Genomic DNA, 15,538 nt, shown 5'->3' on the forward strand with positions numbered 1-15,538 from the left:
TTTCTTTGTCCCAATTATATACATTAATTGGCTCAAAAATTATATAAGAAAATATTTATCTTACTAAATATGGACCTTACTAATTATGGATAGGTAATGTCTTTCATTGGGTTTAACTTTTCACATCCTTTGCTTTATTTTTCAGGAAAAACAATGTTCTCATGATTACCATAGACTGATGATAATCACTGACTCTAAGACAAAGAACGAGATATTAATTAGTTTTCATTCCTGTCTCTCCTGCTGCTTCTCTGTGAGGTGATCTAAAAGACACTTATATGAAATAATCTATATATAGGAATTTAAAAATGTATTTTATTTGAAAAAAAAAAAGATCAACACTCCTGAGGATTCCAAGAAGAAACCAGATTGCAGGTTCAGTTCTGTACAAAAATTACTGGGTACAAAGACACATAATCCTGATCATAAATAGCAGTCACTGTAACAGTTGTTTCATTTTCTCTTTCTGTCCAAGACTAATTAGCATTATACACAGTACATTCCTTGTTACAAATGTCTTCTTTCAGCTTTGTAACTATAGTATCTTTTGATTACCCTAAACTCCCATCTGCTTTTTCAGTAATACAGAAGCCAAACACTCTTTGTAACACTTCTGACCAACTAATTAAAAAAAGAAATTTTAACAAAATAGAAACAACTATCACAAACTGATGCTACACTTACACTATCCTCACTTTGTGGATCATCATCACTTTAAAGAAAGCCTGCAAACTGTAAAAGAAAAGAGTACCTTTTACCTTTTTTACATACTTACTGCTGAAAGGCTGCCATTGTATTCTCCAAATTTTCTCCAGCACCTGTGAAAATTTAAACTATATTTACTTATTTTGAACATTTTAATTTTCCTGAAGTTAATTTTAATAAGATACACCTAATGAATCCTGACTTCTTTTTTTTTTTTTTTTTTTGGGTAGACATTACAAGCGTTTTTTTGGTTGTTTTTTGAGACGGAGTCTTGCTGTCACCCAGGCTGGAGTGCAGTGGCGTGATCTCGGCTGACTGCAAGCTCCGCCTCTAGAGTTCACACCATTCTCCTGCCTCAGCCTCCTGAGCAGCTGGGACTACAGGCGCCCGCCTCCACGCCCGGCTAATTTTTTTTTTGTATTTTTAGTAGAGACGGGGTTTCACCGTGTTAGCCAGGATGATCTCGATCTCCTGACCGCGTGATCTGTCCATCTCGGCCTCCCAAAGTGTGCAAGTGTTTTAAAGAGTGTAATGGTACAGTTTCAGTATCTCTTATCCAAAATGCTTGGGCCTGGAAGTGTTTTGGATTTCTGACTTCTTTAGATTTTGGAATATCTGCATATATATAATGAGAGATCTTGGGGATAGAACCCAAGCCTAAACATAAAATTTATTTAGTTTTCATATACTCCTCATACACATAGCTTGAAGATAATTTTACACAATATTTTAAATAATTTTATGCACGAAACAAAGTTTGTGTACACTGAACCATGAGAAAGCAAAGGAGCCACTCTCTTCATCATTCATGAGAACAATCTGTGGTTGTTTGGCATCACCATCATTCTTGACTGAATTTATAGGCTACCGATAAGCATTTTCTTATACTTATTCATACATAAGTACGTAACAGTAAAAAATAGGAAGTACCACTAACGCAATGAAAAAATAATATGTTCAGGGTAACTAAGTAACATAGTAGCATCACCAGAATACCTATATCAGTTGTTAAAAACAGCAACAAAAAAGGCAGGTGTTCAGTCTCCACCTGTCTCATTGTTTTGTTTTTGTTTTTTCTTTCTTTCTTTTTTTTTTTTTTTTGAGACGGAATCTCGCTCTGTCGCCCGGGCTGGAGTGCAGTGGCACGATCTCGGCTCACTGCAAGCTCCGCCTCCCGGGTTTACGCCATTCTCCCGCCTCAGCCTCCCGAGTAGCTGGGACTACAGGCGCCCACCACCACGCCCGGCTAATTTTTTGTTTTTTAGTAGAGACGGGGTTTCACCGTGTTAGCCAGGATGGTCTCCATCTTCTGACCTCGTGATCCACCCGCCTCGGCCTCCCAAAGTGCTGGGATTACAGGCGTGAGCCACCGCGCCCGGCCTGTTTTGTTTTTTCTTAAGACAGATCATCACTCTGTTGCTCAGGCTGAAGTGCAGTGGCATGATCTTGGCTCACTGCAACCTCCACCTGAAAGGTTCAAGTGATTCTTGTGCCCCAGCCTCCTAGCTGGGATTACAGGTGTGTGCCACCACCCCTGGCTAATTTTTATACTTTTAGTAGTGATGGGGTTTTGCTGTGATGGCCAGGCTGGTCTTGAACTCCTGGCCTCAAGTGATCTGCCCACCTCAGCCTCCCAAAGTGCTGGGATTACGGGTGTGAGCCACTGCATCCAGTCTCACTGTGTTTTGATTAAAAAATTACCATACACTGTTATTTTTTTTTTAAAGTGAGAAGAAACGTCAGAAGTAATTGAAGGACCAGGAAGTGGGTCCTCTAGGAGTGAGGGGGCATTCTGCTAGATGGCTTTTTAAAATGTTTCCTCCAGATCATGTGCCTTACTGACAAGTTTTTGTCTTAGAAGTCTCTCTTTGATTTTATAAACGAACATGATTTCTTGTCCTGTTACAAATGCACCCTGCTCTAGTCCTTCAATAAGCTCATCACATATTTTCATCATGTTGTCTATGGGCACTTTTTCTGCCATGTTAACATCATCTTCATTGTTATAATGTCCATTATCATGATCACCTTGATTCAGAACCATTTTGGCTATTTCACCATTGGTCAATTAATGAACAACTAGAACCTCATGATCTATGTTAAAAACTTCTTCGATATCCATTTCTTTCAGTGTACTGACAAATTCTGAAGGCAATTTTTTGTATATGTAAGGAGGTCAGACATCATTTTTTTCTCACTTTGTCGACATATGGCATCCTTAAAAGTCACCAACTTGTTCATTATCATCACTAAACATAGTCAAAGGCCAGAGTTATGCCAGGCATGCACAAATTTATCTTTATTCACTGATTTCCAAGCACTGGCAACAGTATACAAGACATCCTTCATGCTAAACTCCTTTTGAAAACTTTCTGGCAGGGCATGGTGGCTCACGCCTATAATCCTAGCACTTTGGGAGGCTGAGGTAGAAAGATTGCTTGAACCCAGGAGTTTGAGACCAGCCTGGGCAACACAGCAAAAATAATTTTAAATAATTTTATGCATGAAACAAAGTTTGTGTACCCTGAACCATCAGAAAGCAAAGGAGTCAACTATGTTAGTCATCCATGGGGACAATCTGCAGTTGTCTTAATTTTAAATAAAAAAACCTAAAAAAGAAAAAAAAATGTCACACTCACACCACTGTTCATCACTGCTAGCATAATAAAATGTTTTTGGCTGGGCACGGTGGCTCATGCCTGTAATACCAGGACTTTGGGAGGCTGAGGCGGGAGGATCACGAGGTCTGGAGATTGAGACCATCCTGGCTAACATGGTGAAACCCTGTCTTTACTAAAAATACAAAAAATTAGCCGGGCATGGTGGTGGGTGCCTGTAGTCCCAGCTACTTGGGAGGCTGAGGCAGGAGAATGGCGTGAACCCGGGAGGCGGAGCTTGCAGTGAGCCGAGATTGTGCCACTGCACTCCAGCCTGGGCAACAGAGCAAGACTCCGTCTCAAAAAAAAAAAGGAAGAAAATGTTTTTATATTTACTCTCATTGATCCAAGCATAGCCTGGTCACATGGAATTAATAAAGTCACATTTAGGGGAAAGTACATGGCATAAACATTATTTTTGATGAGAATGTCAGCTGGTGGATAAGCAGAACAGTTATCAAGGAGTAACAAAATCTTGCAGTTGTCATCCAGTCCAACTTCCCAGCAGTGAGCACGAGCCGCTGGTACAAAATGTTTGTGAAACCAATCAGAAAAGATGTCCCTGGTGACCCATGCATGCCTTTTTGGTAGCATATAGGACTGGTAAGAAATTCACTCCTTGAAGACAGTGAGGAAGGAAGCTTTTGCCTACCACAGCAAGTTTACACTTATGCATGCCTGCTACATCAGCATATCCTAACACAGTTATTCTGTCATTGGCATCCTTAATTTCCATCTCATCAGCTGCAGTCAGTGTCTTTCTGGGGCAATAACGCCAAAAGAGTATTGTTTCATCAGGATTATAGACTTGTTCTTGTGTCAGATTTTCAACAGCAATGACCCTGGCAAACTCGTCAATGAATTTCTTTGCTGCTTCGTGACAAGCAGATGCTAATCACCATTAATCTTTAAAAATGTAATGCCATGTCTTCTCTTGAATTTCTGCAACTGGGCCGGGCATGGTGGCTCACACCTGTAATCCCAGCACTTTGGGAGGCTGAGGCAGGCGGATCACCTGAGGTCGGGAGTTCAAGACCAGCCTGACGAACGTGGAGAAACCCCATCTCTACTAAAAATACAAAATTAGCCGGGCATGGTGGCGCATGCCTGTAATCCCAGCTACTCGAGAGGCTGAGGCGGAAGAATCGCTTGAACCCGGGAGGTGGAGGTTGCAGTGAGCCAAGATCGCGCCATTGCACTCCAGCCTGGGCAATAAGAGCAAAACTCCGTCTAAAAAAAAAAAAAAAAAAAAGTTCTACAACTGGCCTGTTCAATATTCACAGTTCCCTTCATTTTAACTTCATCGCTTGAGATCTTCATTTTAGCTTTATGCAGTGTTTTTCTATTTTTAATTAACTTCTGTTCATCATTTCCACTTTATATATACTACTTCTGATATATATAAAACTTCAACAGTTTATCTTTCTTTTTCTTCGGGTCATATATAGTGGTCATTCTAATACCATATCCTCTGTAAGGTATTTCACACTTACACCACTGTTCAGTCTCTATAACACCTTGACTTTCTGTGCTATAGATAAACATAAATGTTACCTATTTTTCTTATCACTATAACCCATAGAGGTATCTGTGGGCCTTTTTGATATTTTCAACATCTTTATACCAAAGAGCAGAGAATAAGCAAGGAAGCAAGCAAACAAACAAAAACACACAATAAATAATGCATATAGGTCTTGGCACCATGTAGGGCATCATGGGGAATCTGCTGTTGTTGTGATCAGTCTGAACACGTGCCATTTTATTACCCTTTGTGGGCACACTTGCACAAGGAAATCTGGGCATACTCAGAAAAGGTATATTGTAACTGAAGGGAGCTGGAAGGGTCTTTTTTCCCTTGGGGACGCTGAATAAGCCGTGTGTTGTTTGCTTTTGTTTTGACTGCAACCTGTCAAATGAGGCCAGGTGTGGAATTCGTTATATATATTTTTTTCTTTTTAAAAAATTTATGGCTGGGCGTGGTGGCTCATGCCTGTAATCTCAGCACTTTGGGAGGCTGAGGTGGGCGGATAACCTGAGGTCAGGAGTTCGAGACCAACCTAGCCAACATAGTGAAACCCCTATCTCTACTAAAAATACAAAAATTAGGCCAGGCGCAGTGGCTCACACCTGTAATTCCAGCACTTTGGGAGGCCGAGGCGGGCAGATCACCTGAGGTCAGGAGTTTGAGACCAGCCTGGCCAACGTGGCGAAACCCCATCTCTACTAAAAATACAAAAATTAGCCGGGTATGGTGGTGGGTGCCTGTAATCCCAGCTTACAGGCACTTCTGTGTCAAAAAAAAAAAAAAGCTTAGCCAGGCATGATGACGGGCATCTGTAATCCCAGCTACTCGGAGGCTGAGGCAGGAGAATCACTTGAACCCAGGAGGTAGAGTTTGCAGTGAGCTGAGATTGCACCACTGCACTCCAGCCTGGGCGACAGAGCGAGACTCTGTCTCAAAATAATAATAATAATAATAATAATAATAATAATAATAATAATAATAATTTGAGGAAAAAAATTATTTTTTTTCCTCAAATTATTTTTCACCAGGAATTTTCTACTTGTGGAGTTATGTCTGTGCTCAAAAAGTTTCAGATTTTGGAGCATTTCGTTTTCAGATTAGGGAAGCTTAACCTGTATTTTGAATGTTTTTTTAGCTGCAACAGTAGAAATCAAAAATCAAAACACAGCCACAGCAACACAGGAGGGTTAAAACAGAACCTAAACTGATTTTTTTTTTTTTTTCTGAGATAGGTTCTCACTCTGTCACCCAGGCTGGAGTGCAGTGGCATGATCAGAGCTCACTGCAGCCTCAAACTCCTAGCTCAAGCAATCTTCCAGTCTCAGCCTCCCAAGTAGTTAGGACTACAGGCACATGCCACCATGCTCAGCTAATTTTTTTTTTTTTTTTGAGACAGGGTTTTACTATGTTGCCCAGGCTGGTCTCAAACTCCTAGACTCAAGCAATCCTTCTGCCTCAGCTTCACAGTGCTGGGATTACAGGCATGAACCACTGCGCCTGGCTGGCCTAACCATGATTTTTTAGCTATAATATCCACTTATTTGTCAAAGGAAAGACAGAAGAGGATTTGGTACACATAAATCTCCTCAGACAGAGTTAAACAGTCTCTCCTCTGTATCCCCATAGTCTCTTATGCATAGCTCTACTAAGGCATTTATCATATTATGGCATAAATTATTTACCTGTTTCTCTCCTCCCATTCCCATGAATTGCTTAAAAGAAGTGACCGTGTTTTAATCACCTTGACTGAAGGCAGTATAGTCTAGTGGTTAAGAGTGAGACTCTGGAGTTTTAGGATGCTTGGTCTCCAATCTGTTTAATAATTGTGTGACCTTAGAAAAGCTACCTAAGAAACTTTCATAGAATTGGTATAATCAAATGAGTTAATATTTAAACTGCTGTATTTTATCAATTCTTTTTTTTTTTTTTTTTTTTTTTTTTTTTTAGATGGAGTCTTTCTCTGTCACCCAGGCTGAAGTGCAGTGGCACAATCTCGGCTCACTGCAATCTCCGCCTCCTGGGTTCAAGCAATTCTCCTGCCTCAGCCTCCTGAGTAGCTGAAACTAGAGGCGTGCACCACACCAGGCTAATTCTTTTGTATTTTTAGTAGAGACGGGGTTTCACTGTGTAGGCCAGGCTGGTCTCAAACTCCTGAGCTCAAGCAATCCTCCCACCTCAGCCTCCCAAAGTGCTGTGATTACAGGCGTGAGCCACTGTGCCCAGCCATTCAATTCTAAAATGATAGCTTTTCATTTCTTAACATCTCTGAAGTTAAGATGTATTTTACAATTAATGCTGTATAATGAACAGTTTAATTGGCAAGATTTTCTCTCTTTTTTTAAATCAACTTTTATAGAGGTCTCTTTCTTAACAGTATGTAAAAATTGTGTATTTATAACCAATGGCATTAGATTCAATGAAATACTATAGTAAACATTCCGTGAAAGTAAAGGATTATTGCTATTATTAGAATTATTATTACTATTGCCATTATCATAGTAACTGGTAAAGAATAGGTACTTGGTAAATGTCCATTAACTGCAATAATAAATAATATTGTAATTTGTAAAAAAGGACACAGATTTTGATGTGAACATATTGAATTATAAAATATTGTCTAATATTATATACTATGTAAAAAGAGTTAACTAACTTTATGCATGCCACCCAAAAGTTTTAAATTTTTTTTTTTTTTTTTAGATGGAGTCTTGCTCCGTCGCTCAGGCTGGAGTGCAGTGGCACAATCTCAGCTCACTGCAATCTCCACCTCCTGGGTTCAAGTGATTCTCCTGCCTCAGCCTCCCGAGTAGCTAGGGCTGTAAGCACATGCCACCATACCCAGATAATTTTTGTATTTTTAGTAGAGACGGGGTTTCAACATGTTGGCCAGGCTGGTCTCAAACTCCTGACCTCAGGTGATCCTCGGCCTCCCATGGTGCTGGGATTACATGTGTGTGCCACCATCCCCAGCTTAAAATGTTTTAAAACTAAAACATTTCAGTATTACCAAACAATTTATGAAATATACAGAAAAATACTTTGGAAATAATTTTCCATACTCTTTGGAAAAACAGCCAATTTCTTCTTAATAGAAAGAGACAATTCAATAAACTCTCAATAAAAACAGGGTTTAAGGTACTGCTCAGGGCAGGCGCGGTGGTTCATGCCTGTAATCCCAACACTTTGGGAGGCCGAGGTAGGTGGATCACCTGAGGTCAGGAGTTCAAGACCAGCCTGGCCAACATGGTGAAACCCCGTCTCTACTAAAAATACAAAAAAAAAAATTAGCCAGGTATGGTGGCAGACGCCTGTAATCCCAAATACTCAGGAGGCTGAGACACAGAATCGATTGAACCCAGGGGGCGGAAGTTGTAGTGAGCTGAGATCGCGCCACTGCATTCCAGCCTCGGCAACAAGATCAAAAGTCCGTCACACACACACAAAAAAGGTACTGCTCAAAGTACCTAAAGGACTTAAGTATTAGCATTAAAATGTTTTATATACAATACCATCTGAACATATTTGTATTAAATTTTTCTTCTTTTATATTGTTAGATTGTATTTTTATGATGACCTAATTAATAATCAACAGAAATACAAGATATGCAGAAACAAATATATTAGCTTTAATATGCTAAAATTTTATCACTTTAGCAGAGGGAAGATACCCATGTAAAAAAAAAACTACTAGTTTGATTTTAGGTTCACTTGGTTACTAGAGTTGATGCATGATAGAAAACAGATGCAGTAAATATGAAGGTTATAGGTTTTTTTTTAAGTCTCCTTTCAAGGTTAGATAACCCTTTATTGGATGAGACTAGTTGGCCCTTGTTTTGATCAAAAACTATGGAAATACATTATATTCAGATAAGATTCAAAAACAAAGCACCATAGAATATTTCTAAAAAGACAAGAGTGCTAAAGGGGTTACCAGTAAGTTAAGTTAAACTACTGACCACTCGTAACAAAGAGCAAAGAAATTAAAAGAACACAAAAGCCAGCCTGAAGGACTTCTCACTGGACAAATCTGGGACAGTGCTAGCATCAAAATAATGATAGTAAACAGATTTTTAAATCAGTGAATAAGAAATTCTGAATCCAGTCTGGGCACGGTGGCTCATGTCTGTAATCCCGGCACTTTGAGAGGCAGAAGCTGGTGGATCATCTGAGATCAGGAGTTTGAGACCAGCCTGGCCAACATGGTGAAACCCTATCTCTACCAAAAGTACAAAAATTAGCCGGGCATGGTGGTAGGTACCTGTAGTCTCAGCTACTTGGGAGGCAGAGGCAGGAGAACGCCTGAACCCTAGTGGTGGAAGTTGCTGTGAGCTGAGATCCCACCACTGCACTCCAGCCTGGGAGACAAAGCAAGACTTCATCTCAAAAAATAAAATAAAATAAAATAAAATAAAATAAAATAAATTCTGAATCAATTTTAATAAATGGATTGATAATTTGTTAAGGAATTGGGTATTTGTGTAGTTTTAAAGTATCTCCCTCCAAAAATTGGCCGAGCACAGTGGCTCATGCCTGTAATCCCAGCACTTTGGGAGGCCGCGGTGGGTGGCCTCTTATTAATTATGAGCCTTTTCTCTTATTAATTATAAGGAGAAAAAATAACCTCACAGTGGAAAAGCCTGGCAGACACCACCTCATCAAGTGATCAAAGTCAACTTCATTAGTTCTTTCAGGCTGATTTCTGCATCCTTTTAACTACCTTGCTTTGAAAATAGGCCAGGTGTGGTGGCTCTTGCCTATAATCCTAGCACTATGGGAGGTGAGGCAGGCTAATTGCCTGAACTCAGGAGATCGAGACTAGCCTGGGCAACATGGCAAACCCCATCTCTACTAAAAATACAAAAAAAAAACAAAAAAAGTAGCTGGGCGTGGTGGTGCCACCTGTAACCCCAGCTATTCAGGAGGCTGAGGCACGAGGATTGCTTGAACCTGGGAGGTGGAGGCTGCAGTGAGCCGAGATCATACCACTGGACTCCAGCCTGGGCAACAGAGCAAGACTCCATCTCAAAAAAAAAAAAAAGAAAGAAAATAAACACATTATATGTTAAAATAACATTTTTATGAAAAGTAACTGTTTTTCTAAATAAAATAATGTATGAAAAAGAGTGGTATTGTTTTATATTTTTGCAAATCTCTTTAATATCTGGCTTAATAGAAAGCCGCAAGATTCTCATATCTGCTTCATATATACCCATCGTTACACAGATATGTAGTTGGAAATAAGTCTTCTTTGATATGGCATCAAATTTCTTTTTTTTTTTTTTTTTTTTTTTTGAGACGGAATCTGGCTGTGTCGCCCAGGCTGGAGTGCAGTGGCACGATGTCGGCTCACTGCAAGCTCCGCCTCCCGGGTTCACGCCATTTTCCTGCCTCAGCCTCCCGAATAGCTGGGACTACAGGCGCCTGCCACCGCGCCCGGCTAATTTGTTTGTATTTTTAGTAGAGACGGGGTTTCACTGTGTTAGCCAGGATGGTCTCGATCTCCTGACCTCGTGATCCGCCCGCCTCGGCCTCCCAAAGTGCTGGGATTACAGGCGTGAGCCACCGCGCCCGGCTGGCATCAAATTTCAATAAGTAGTAATTTGTTTACTTTACAGACAGGGTCTTGCTATGTCGCCCAGGCTGAAGTTCAGTGGCTATTCACAGGCACGATCATAGCAACAACCTCAAATTCCTGGGCTCAAGTGATCCTCCTGCCTCAGCCTCTCAAATAGCCGAGACTACAGGTAGGCACCATCACACCCGGCTCAACAAGTCGTAGTTTTTTTTTTTTTTTTTTTTTTGAGATGGAGTCTCGCCCTGTTGCCCAGGCTGGAGTGCAGTGGCGCGATCTCGGCTCACTGCCAGCTCCGCCTCCCGGGTTCATGCCATTCTCCTGCCTCAGCCTCCCGAGTAGCTGGGAATACAGGCGCCCGCCACCACGCCCAGCTAATTTTTTTTATATTTCTAGTAGCAACGGGATTTCACCATGTTAGCCAGGATGGTCTCGATCTCCTGACCTCATGATCCGCCTGCCTCGGCCTCCCAAAGTGCTGGGATTATAGGCATGAGCCACCTTGCTCGGCCCACAAGTGGTAGTTTCTTAAAAGTTCATTGCAATATGGAATTTGAACCATATGAGTAATCACTTCATACTCTATTATGTGAAAATCCATTGGCCCATCTTGAACTTTGAATGACCTTTCACCCATGCATGATTTTATAATAGCATGCATAAGTCATTTGGAAACTATTGATTCATTGAATCATGCTGGTCTTCTATATGTTGACACAGTATGCAATATTTTAAAAATCACATTTGTTAACATCTGAGTTCATTAGGAAAGTCTTTAAGAATTAAATGATGTCAAGCTCATCATGATGGCAGTGATTGCATCACTCCACTCCAGCCTGGGTGACAGAGTGAGAACTTGTCTCAAAAAAAAGGGGGAGAAAGAGCCATCTGTCCATCTGTAATTCAACCCCTCGGAGTGCCCTGACGGAGTCTCGCACTGTCGCCTGGGCTGGAGTGCAGTGGCACGGTCTCCGCTCACTGCAACCTCCGCCTCCCAGGTTCAAGTGATTCTCCTGCCTCAGCCTCTTGAATAGATGGGATTACAGACATGTGTTTTTGCAGTAGATATAATATTGTAGAAATAGAGTAGATATTCAGAGTTTCAGGTTGTATCAATTCAGTTGCATATACTTTATACACATAACATGATTAATGTTTCAATGGTCATATATCTAATTTACAAGAAATATCACTGTTTCCTTACTTATGGGGAAAAATAAGTAAATATCAGGTATTTGCAGTTATGGCAATAGAGAATAAGCCCAAATACTAGTAACTTGCACAGAGAGACCAGTGATTGCTATTATCCGTGTCCAAGACAAAAATTAAAGGCAATCAATGGAGTGACTCCTTCCTAGTTACATTGTCTCTTATTTTCCAGAGACGTAGTATCTTGAATTACAAAGTGTTTTATCTCCTCTATCACTCTGGATTCAACTGTAGTATTGAGTGTATACATTCAACAAAAGCATATGAAGCACTGACATGGGAACTTACTACAGTGTTTATAGGACCATTATATAGGTAAAACAGATTTTGAGTCTGCAGATATTTAATAAGATTATCACAAAAAGTTCCATTACATCTTTAAATATATAAATACTGATGCCACATTTACAAATAATGAATGGAAATTTTTATATAAGAGGTAATATTGAAATGACCTAATATCTAGGAAGAAAATAGTTTTGAAGTATTTTCAACAGTAAACAAAAATTTGAGATCTAGCTTATCCTGGCTTTGATACTTGTTGTGATAATCTAGCACACAGTCTTTCACGCCTATGGAGTGCTGGGTTTTTTCACCTGCAGAGTGTCGCAAAATTTCAAAGATCGACACGTATTTCTTCTAAAATAAAATTTTGATCATTCACAATGACAGTTTAGATAGCTTTTTAGAGGATCTGGTTTTGTTTTGTTTTGGAGTTTTTAGTAAGCATACTTTTCGTAAATCAGTAAACAACAAACAAAAAAGTAATGTGTACTGCCTATCCCCAGAATAGGACTACTATCATTGAAAATTGCTTCTGGCAGGGCACAGTGTCTCATGTCTGTAATCCCAACACTTTGGTAGGCCAAGGCGGGTGGATCACCTGAGGTCAGGAGTTTGAGATCAGCCTGACCAACATGGTGAAACCTCGTCTGTACTAAAAATACAAAAATTAGCTGTGCGTGGTGGCAGGAGCCTGTAATCCCAGCTACTCAGGAGGCTGAGGCAGGAGAATCGCTTGAACCCAGGAGGCAGAGGCTGCAGTGAGCCAAGATGGCACCACTGCACTGTAGCCTGGGCGACAAGAGGGAAACTCTGTCTCATAAAAAAAAAAAAAGGCTGGCCACTGTGGCTCACACCTGTAATTCCAGCACTTTGGGAGGCTGAGACAGGCGGATCACGAGGTCAGGAGATCGAGACCATCCTGGCTAACACGGTGAAACCCCGTCTCTACTAAAAATACAAAAAAATTAACTGGGCGTGGTGGCAGGCGCCTGTAGTCCCAGCTCCTGGGGAGGCTGAGGCAGGAGAATGGCGTGAACCTGGGAGGAGGCGCTTGCAGTGAGCCGAGATCGCGCCACTGCACTCCAGCCTGGGCGACAGACCGAGACTCCGTCTCAAAACAAACAAACAAACAACAACAAAAAACAAACAAACAAAAACACAAAAAGAAAAAAGAAAAAGAAAAGAAAATTGCTTCTGTGACAACAACTTGAATACTAAAAGTTGGTCCCTGGTTCCAATGGTTGAAGGCACCTTAGTAGTTAAATGTCTTCCTACAGTTTAACCAGGTAGCTATTAAAACAGATAACCCAAATAAACAATAACAAGGCATTTGGCTGACCACCCTTTAAAACCTCTGATGCTTTTCATGAGTGGGAAGGCTAGAATACTATTGAAGTCACTGATTAGAACTATGCTTAACTAATAAAATTATATAGAAGAATGATAATGTACTTCCGTATTTATATTTCAAAACCTTATTCCTTGGCCAATACTTGTTAGTAAAGTGATTATGGTACTAAACCAAGTTTTAGACTGTAAACTCCTAGAAATTATCATTTCAAGTGTGTATTAAATTTCAAGCAGATTTTAAACTGGTTTAAGATTCACCCTTAAAGAACAGTTAAAATGGATTGAAAATAATCCAATTTCACCGCACTTTATACATCATAGTTGAAATGCAATGAAGACACATTATTACACAATAATGAAGAAGCAAAGATTTGGCCTGTTATCTGGGAAATTAGAGGGTGGACTACCTGGGCTCCTTTTAGCAAAACACTTTTCCAAAAGAAACTTATTTTTGTTTTCTTTAAACAATACTGTCCTGTCCTAAACGAAATCATTTTTAGTCTGTTGAAAATCCACGTGTCTTTGCGTGTTTATTTATTTATTTATTTATTTATTTATTTATTTATTTATTTTTTTGCAGTGCTCAAAAAAAAAAAAAGATGCAAGGTTTCCAGCCCTGGGGACCAGGACGCTCTAGCTCCTGTCTCAGTTCAGCCCTAGCTCTAATTGTGACCTTGGGAAATGTCCCTGGCTCGGGGGACTCGGTTTCCCTCTCTTCTCAATTATGAGTGCTCGGAACGTGGGGGTGGGACGGGCCCCCAGCACCGCAGACAAGGGGCTACAGCTCGTCCAGCTTCAGGCAAATCCCCAGCCCTCCTCGTCGCCTCGGCTCTTCCCATCCACTCAGCCACTAGCTCGCTCGGAGCAGTGTGTTCCCGGTGCCCCCCGCGGGGTACCCTCGGTTCTGCACGGCGCTCCCCCTTTGTGTCTTGCTGCTAGGAAGGGACCTTGCGATCATCCTTCCATCCGCCGAGAAACGCTCCACCTACCCTTCATTCTCGACCGTGTCTTTCCCGTTTCAGAGAACCCCTCACACTGCTGCCCTCGAGAGACCCCCGCCGTGGCTCTGACGGGAATCCCTCTCCTTCCCTCCCCTCAGGAGACCTTCCCTTCACACAGCCTTCACCTCCGGAAGAGCCCTCAATTCACACAACCCCATTCTTCCTCAAACTCTCAGGGATTGGCACCCGGCTGCCTTTTGCGGAGCCGCAAAGGACCCTCAGCCTCCCCCACCTCCGTCATCGGGTTCTGGGGACCCCTCTCACCTCCGCGGTGAGAGATGTGTTTACTGAGGAATCGCTGCTTCTTTCTCTGGTGCAGCAAGGTCGGGTATTTAAGCAACAAGAATGAGGTCACCAAGTACCCTCCTAGCGTAGAGAGAAGGTAAAAAGCCGCAGTGGACGACATCTCAGTCACCGTGTGGGAAGTCTCCCACCTCCGGGCCCTCTGAACTCCGCTGCGGCAGTAGCAACGACGGCGGCGGCGGCGGCTGCTCGAGGTCGGCTCGCCCCCAGCCGGTGCCAGTGGTGCAGCGCACTTGTCAGTGCCGGCCTATTGCGCATGCGCAGGTGGACCCCAGCGCTCCAGCAACAAAGGGGCTCCGACGCGCAGGCGCTCTCCGGCTCCCGAGTAGGAGCCTGCAGATCCTGGAGTGAGTGTTTGTCACTTAGCTCTGTGGACGGACCCTCATGAAGAGAAAGCTTGCAAACCTGCCAGTGTGTTGGCCATCACTCAAGCAGAAAAGACTATTCACGGACAGCCTTTCCTAATTGGAAAATCCACATCAAAAAGGAAAGATTCCAGGGCGCGTCTTAGCCCCTGCTCTAGGAAATGCAAATAATTTGTACCTATGGAGGCGATAAAGCTTGCTAAAACACTAAATAAACTCCTCCGTTTATCTAGCCTAGAGAGAATTTCCCCTATGGTCGCATATACTAGAAAAGGTACTGGTTTATCAGTCAAATATCTGAGAGATCGACCCCTCTCCTCCCTCACTTCATTGTGAAAGTGCAATCCTCATTCTTTGTACACAATAGGCACTGTAGAAGCATTTGTTGACTTACAAGTCCGTATAAAATAAGGAAACTTTGTTAAGGTTATAAAGTATTACCTAAAAGTCCTAGAAAGACAGAAAGCTAAGTTCCAGAAGGCCCTACTAGTTTTCCTTTCACCCAACAAATTACAAACTGCTAACACACGAAGAGCCACACTTCAATGCAAAAGAAATAAATCACC

General features: G+C 41.7%; 1 protein-coding gene across 3 annotated transcripts in view; it reads right to left on the reverse strand.

The window, feature by feature from the left end:
- The window catches only part of GDPD1 (glycerophosphodiester phosphodiesterase domain containing 1), a 55,975-nt gene extending 41,111 nt beyond the window's left edge, over positions 1-14,864 (reverse strand). Inside the window, exons 1-2 of one of the 3 annotated variants that reach the window (XM_054537030.2) lie at positions 14,569-14,864; positions 776-818 (exon numbers count right to left, since the gene is read on the reverse strand). In XM_054537030.2, coding sequence (XP_054393005.1) covers positions 776-818; positions 14,569-14,710 — 185 coding nt within the window. In that variant the 5' untranslated portion in view covers positions 14,711-14,864. The remainder of the gene's footprint in view (positions 1-775; positions 819-14,568) is intronic. The other 2 variants (XM_054537031.2, XM_002827317.5) reach the window with 2 other exon arrangements.
- Positions 14,865-15,538: the final 674 nt, after the last annotated feature.

The sequence above is a fragment of the Pongo abelii genome, chromosome 19, assembly GCF_028885655.2.
Source record: "Pongo abelii isolate AG06213 chromosome 19, NHGRI_mPonAbe1-v2.0_pri, whole genome shotgun sequence".
NCBI classification, from domain to species: Eukaryota; Metazoa; Chordata; class Mammalia; order Primates; family Hominidae; genus Pongo; species Pongo abelii.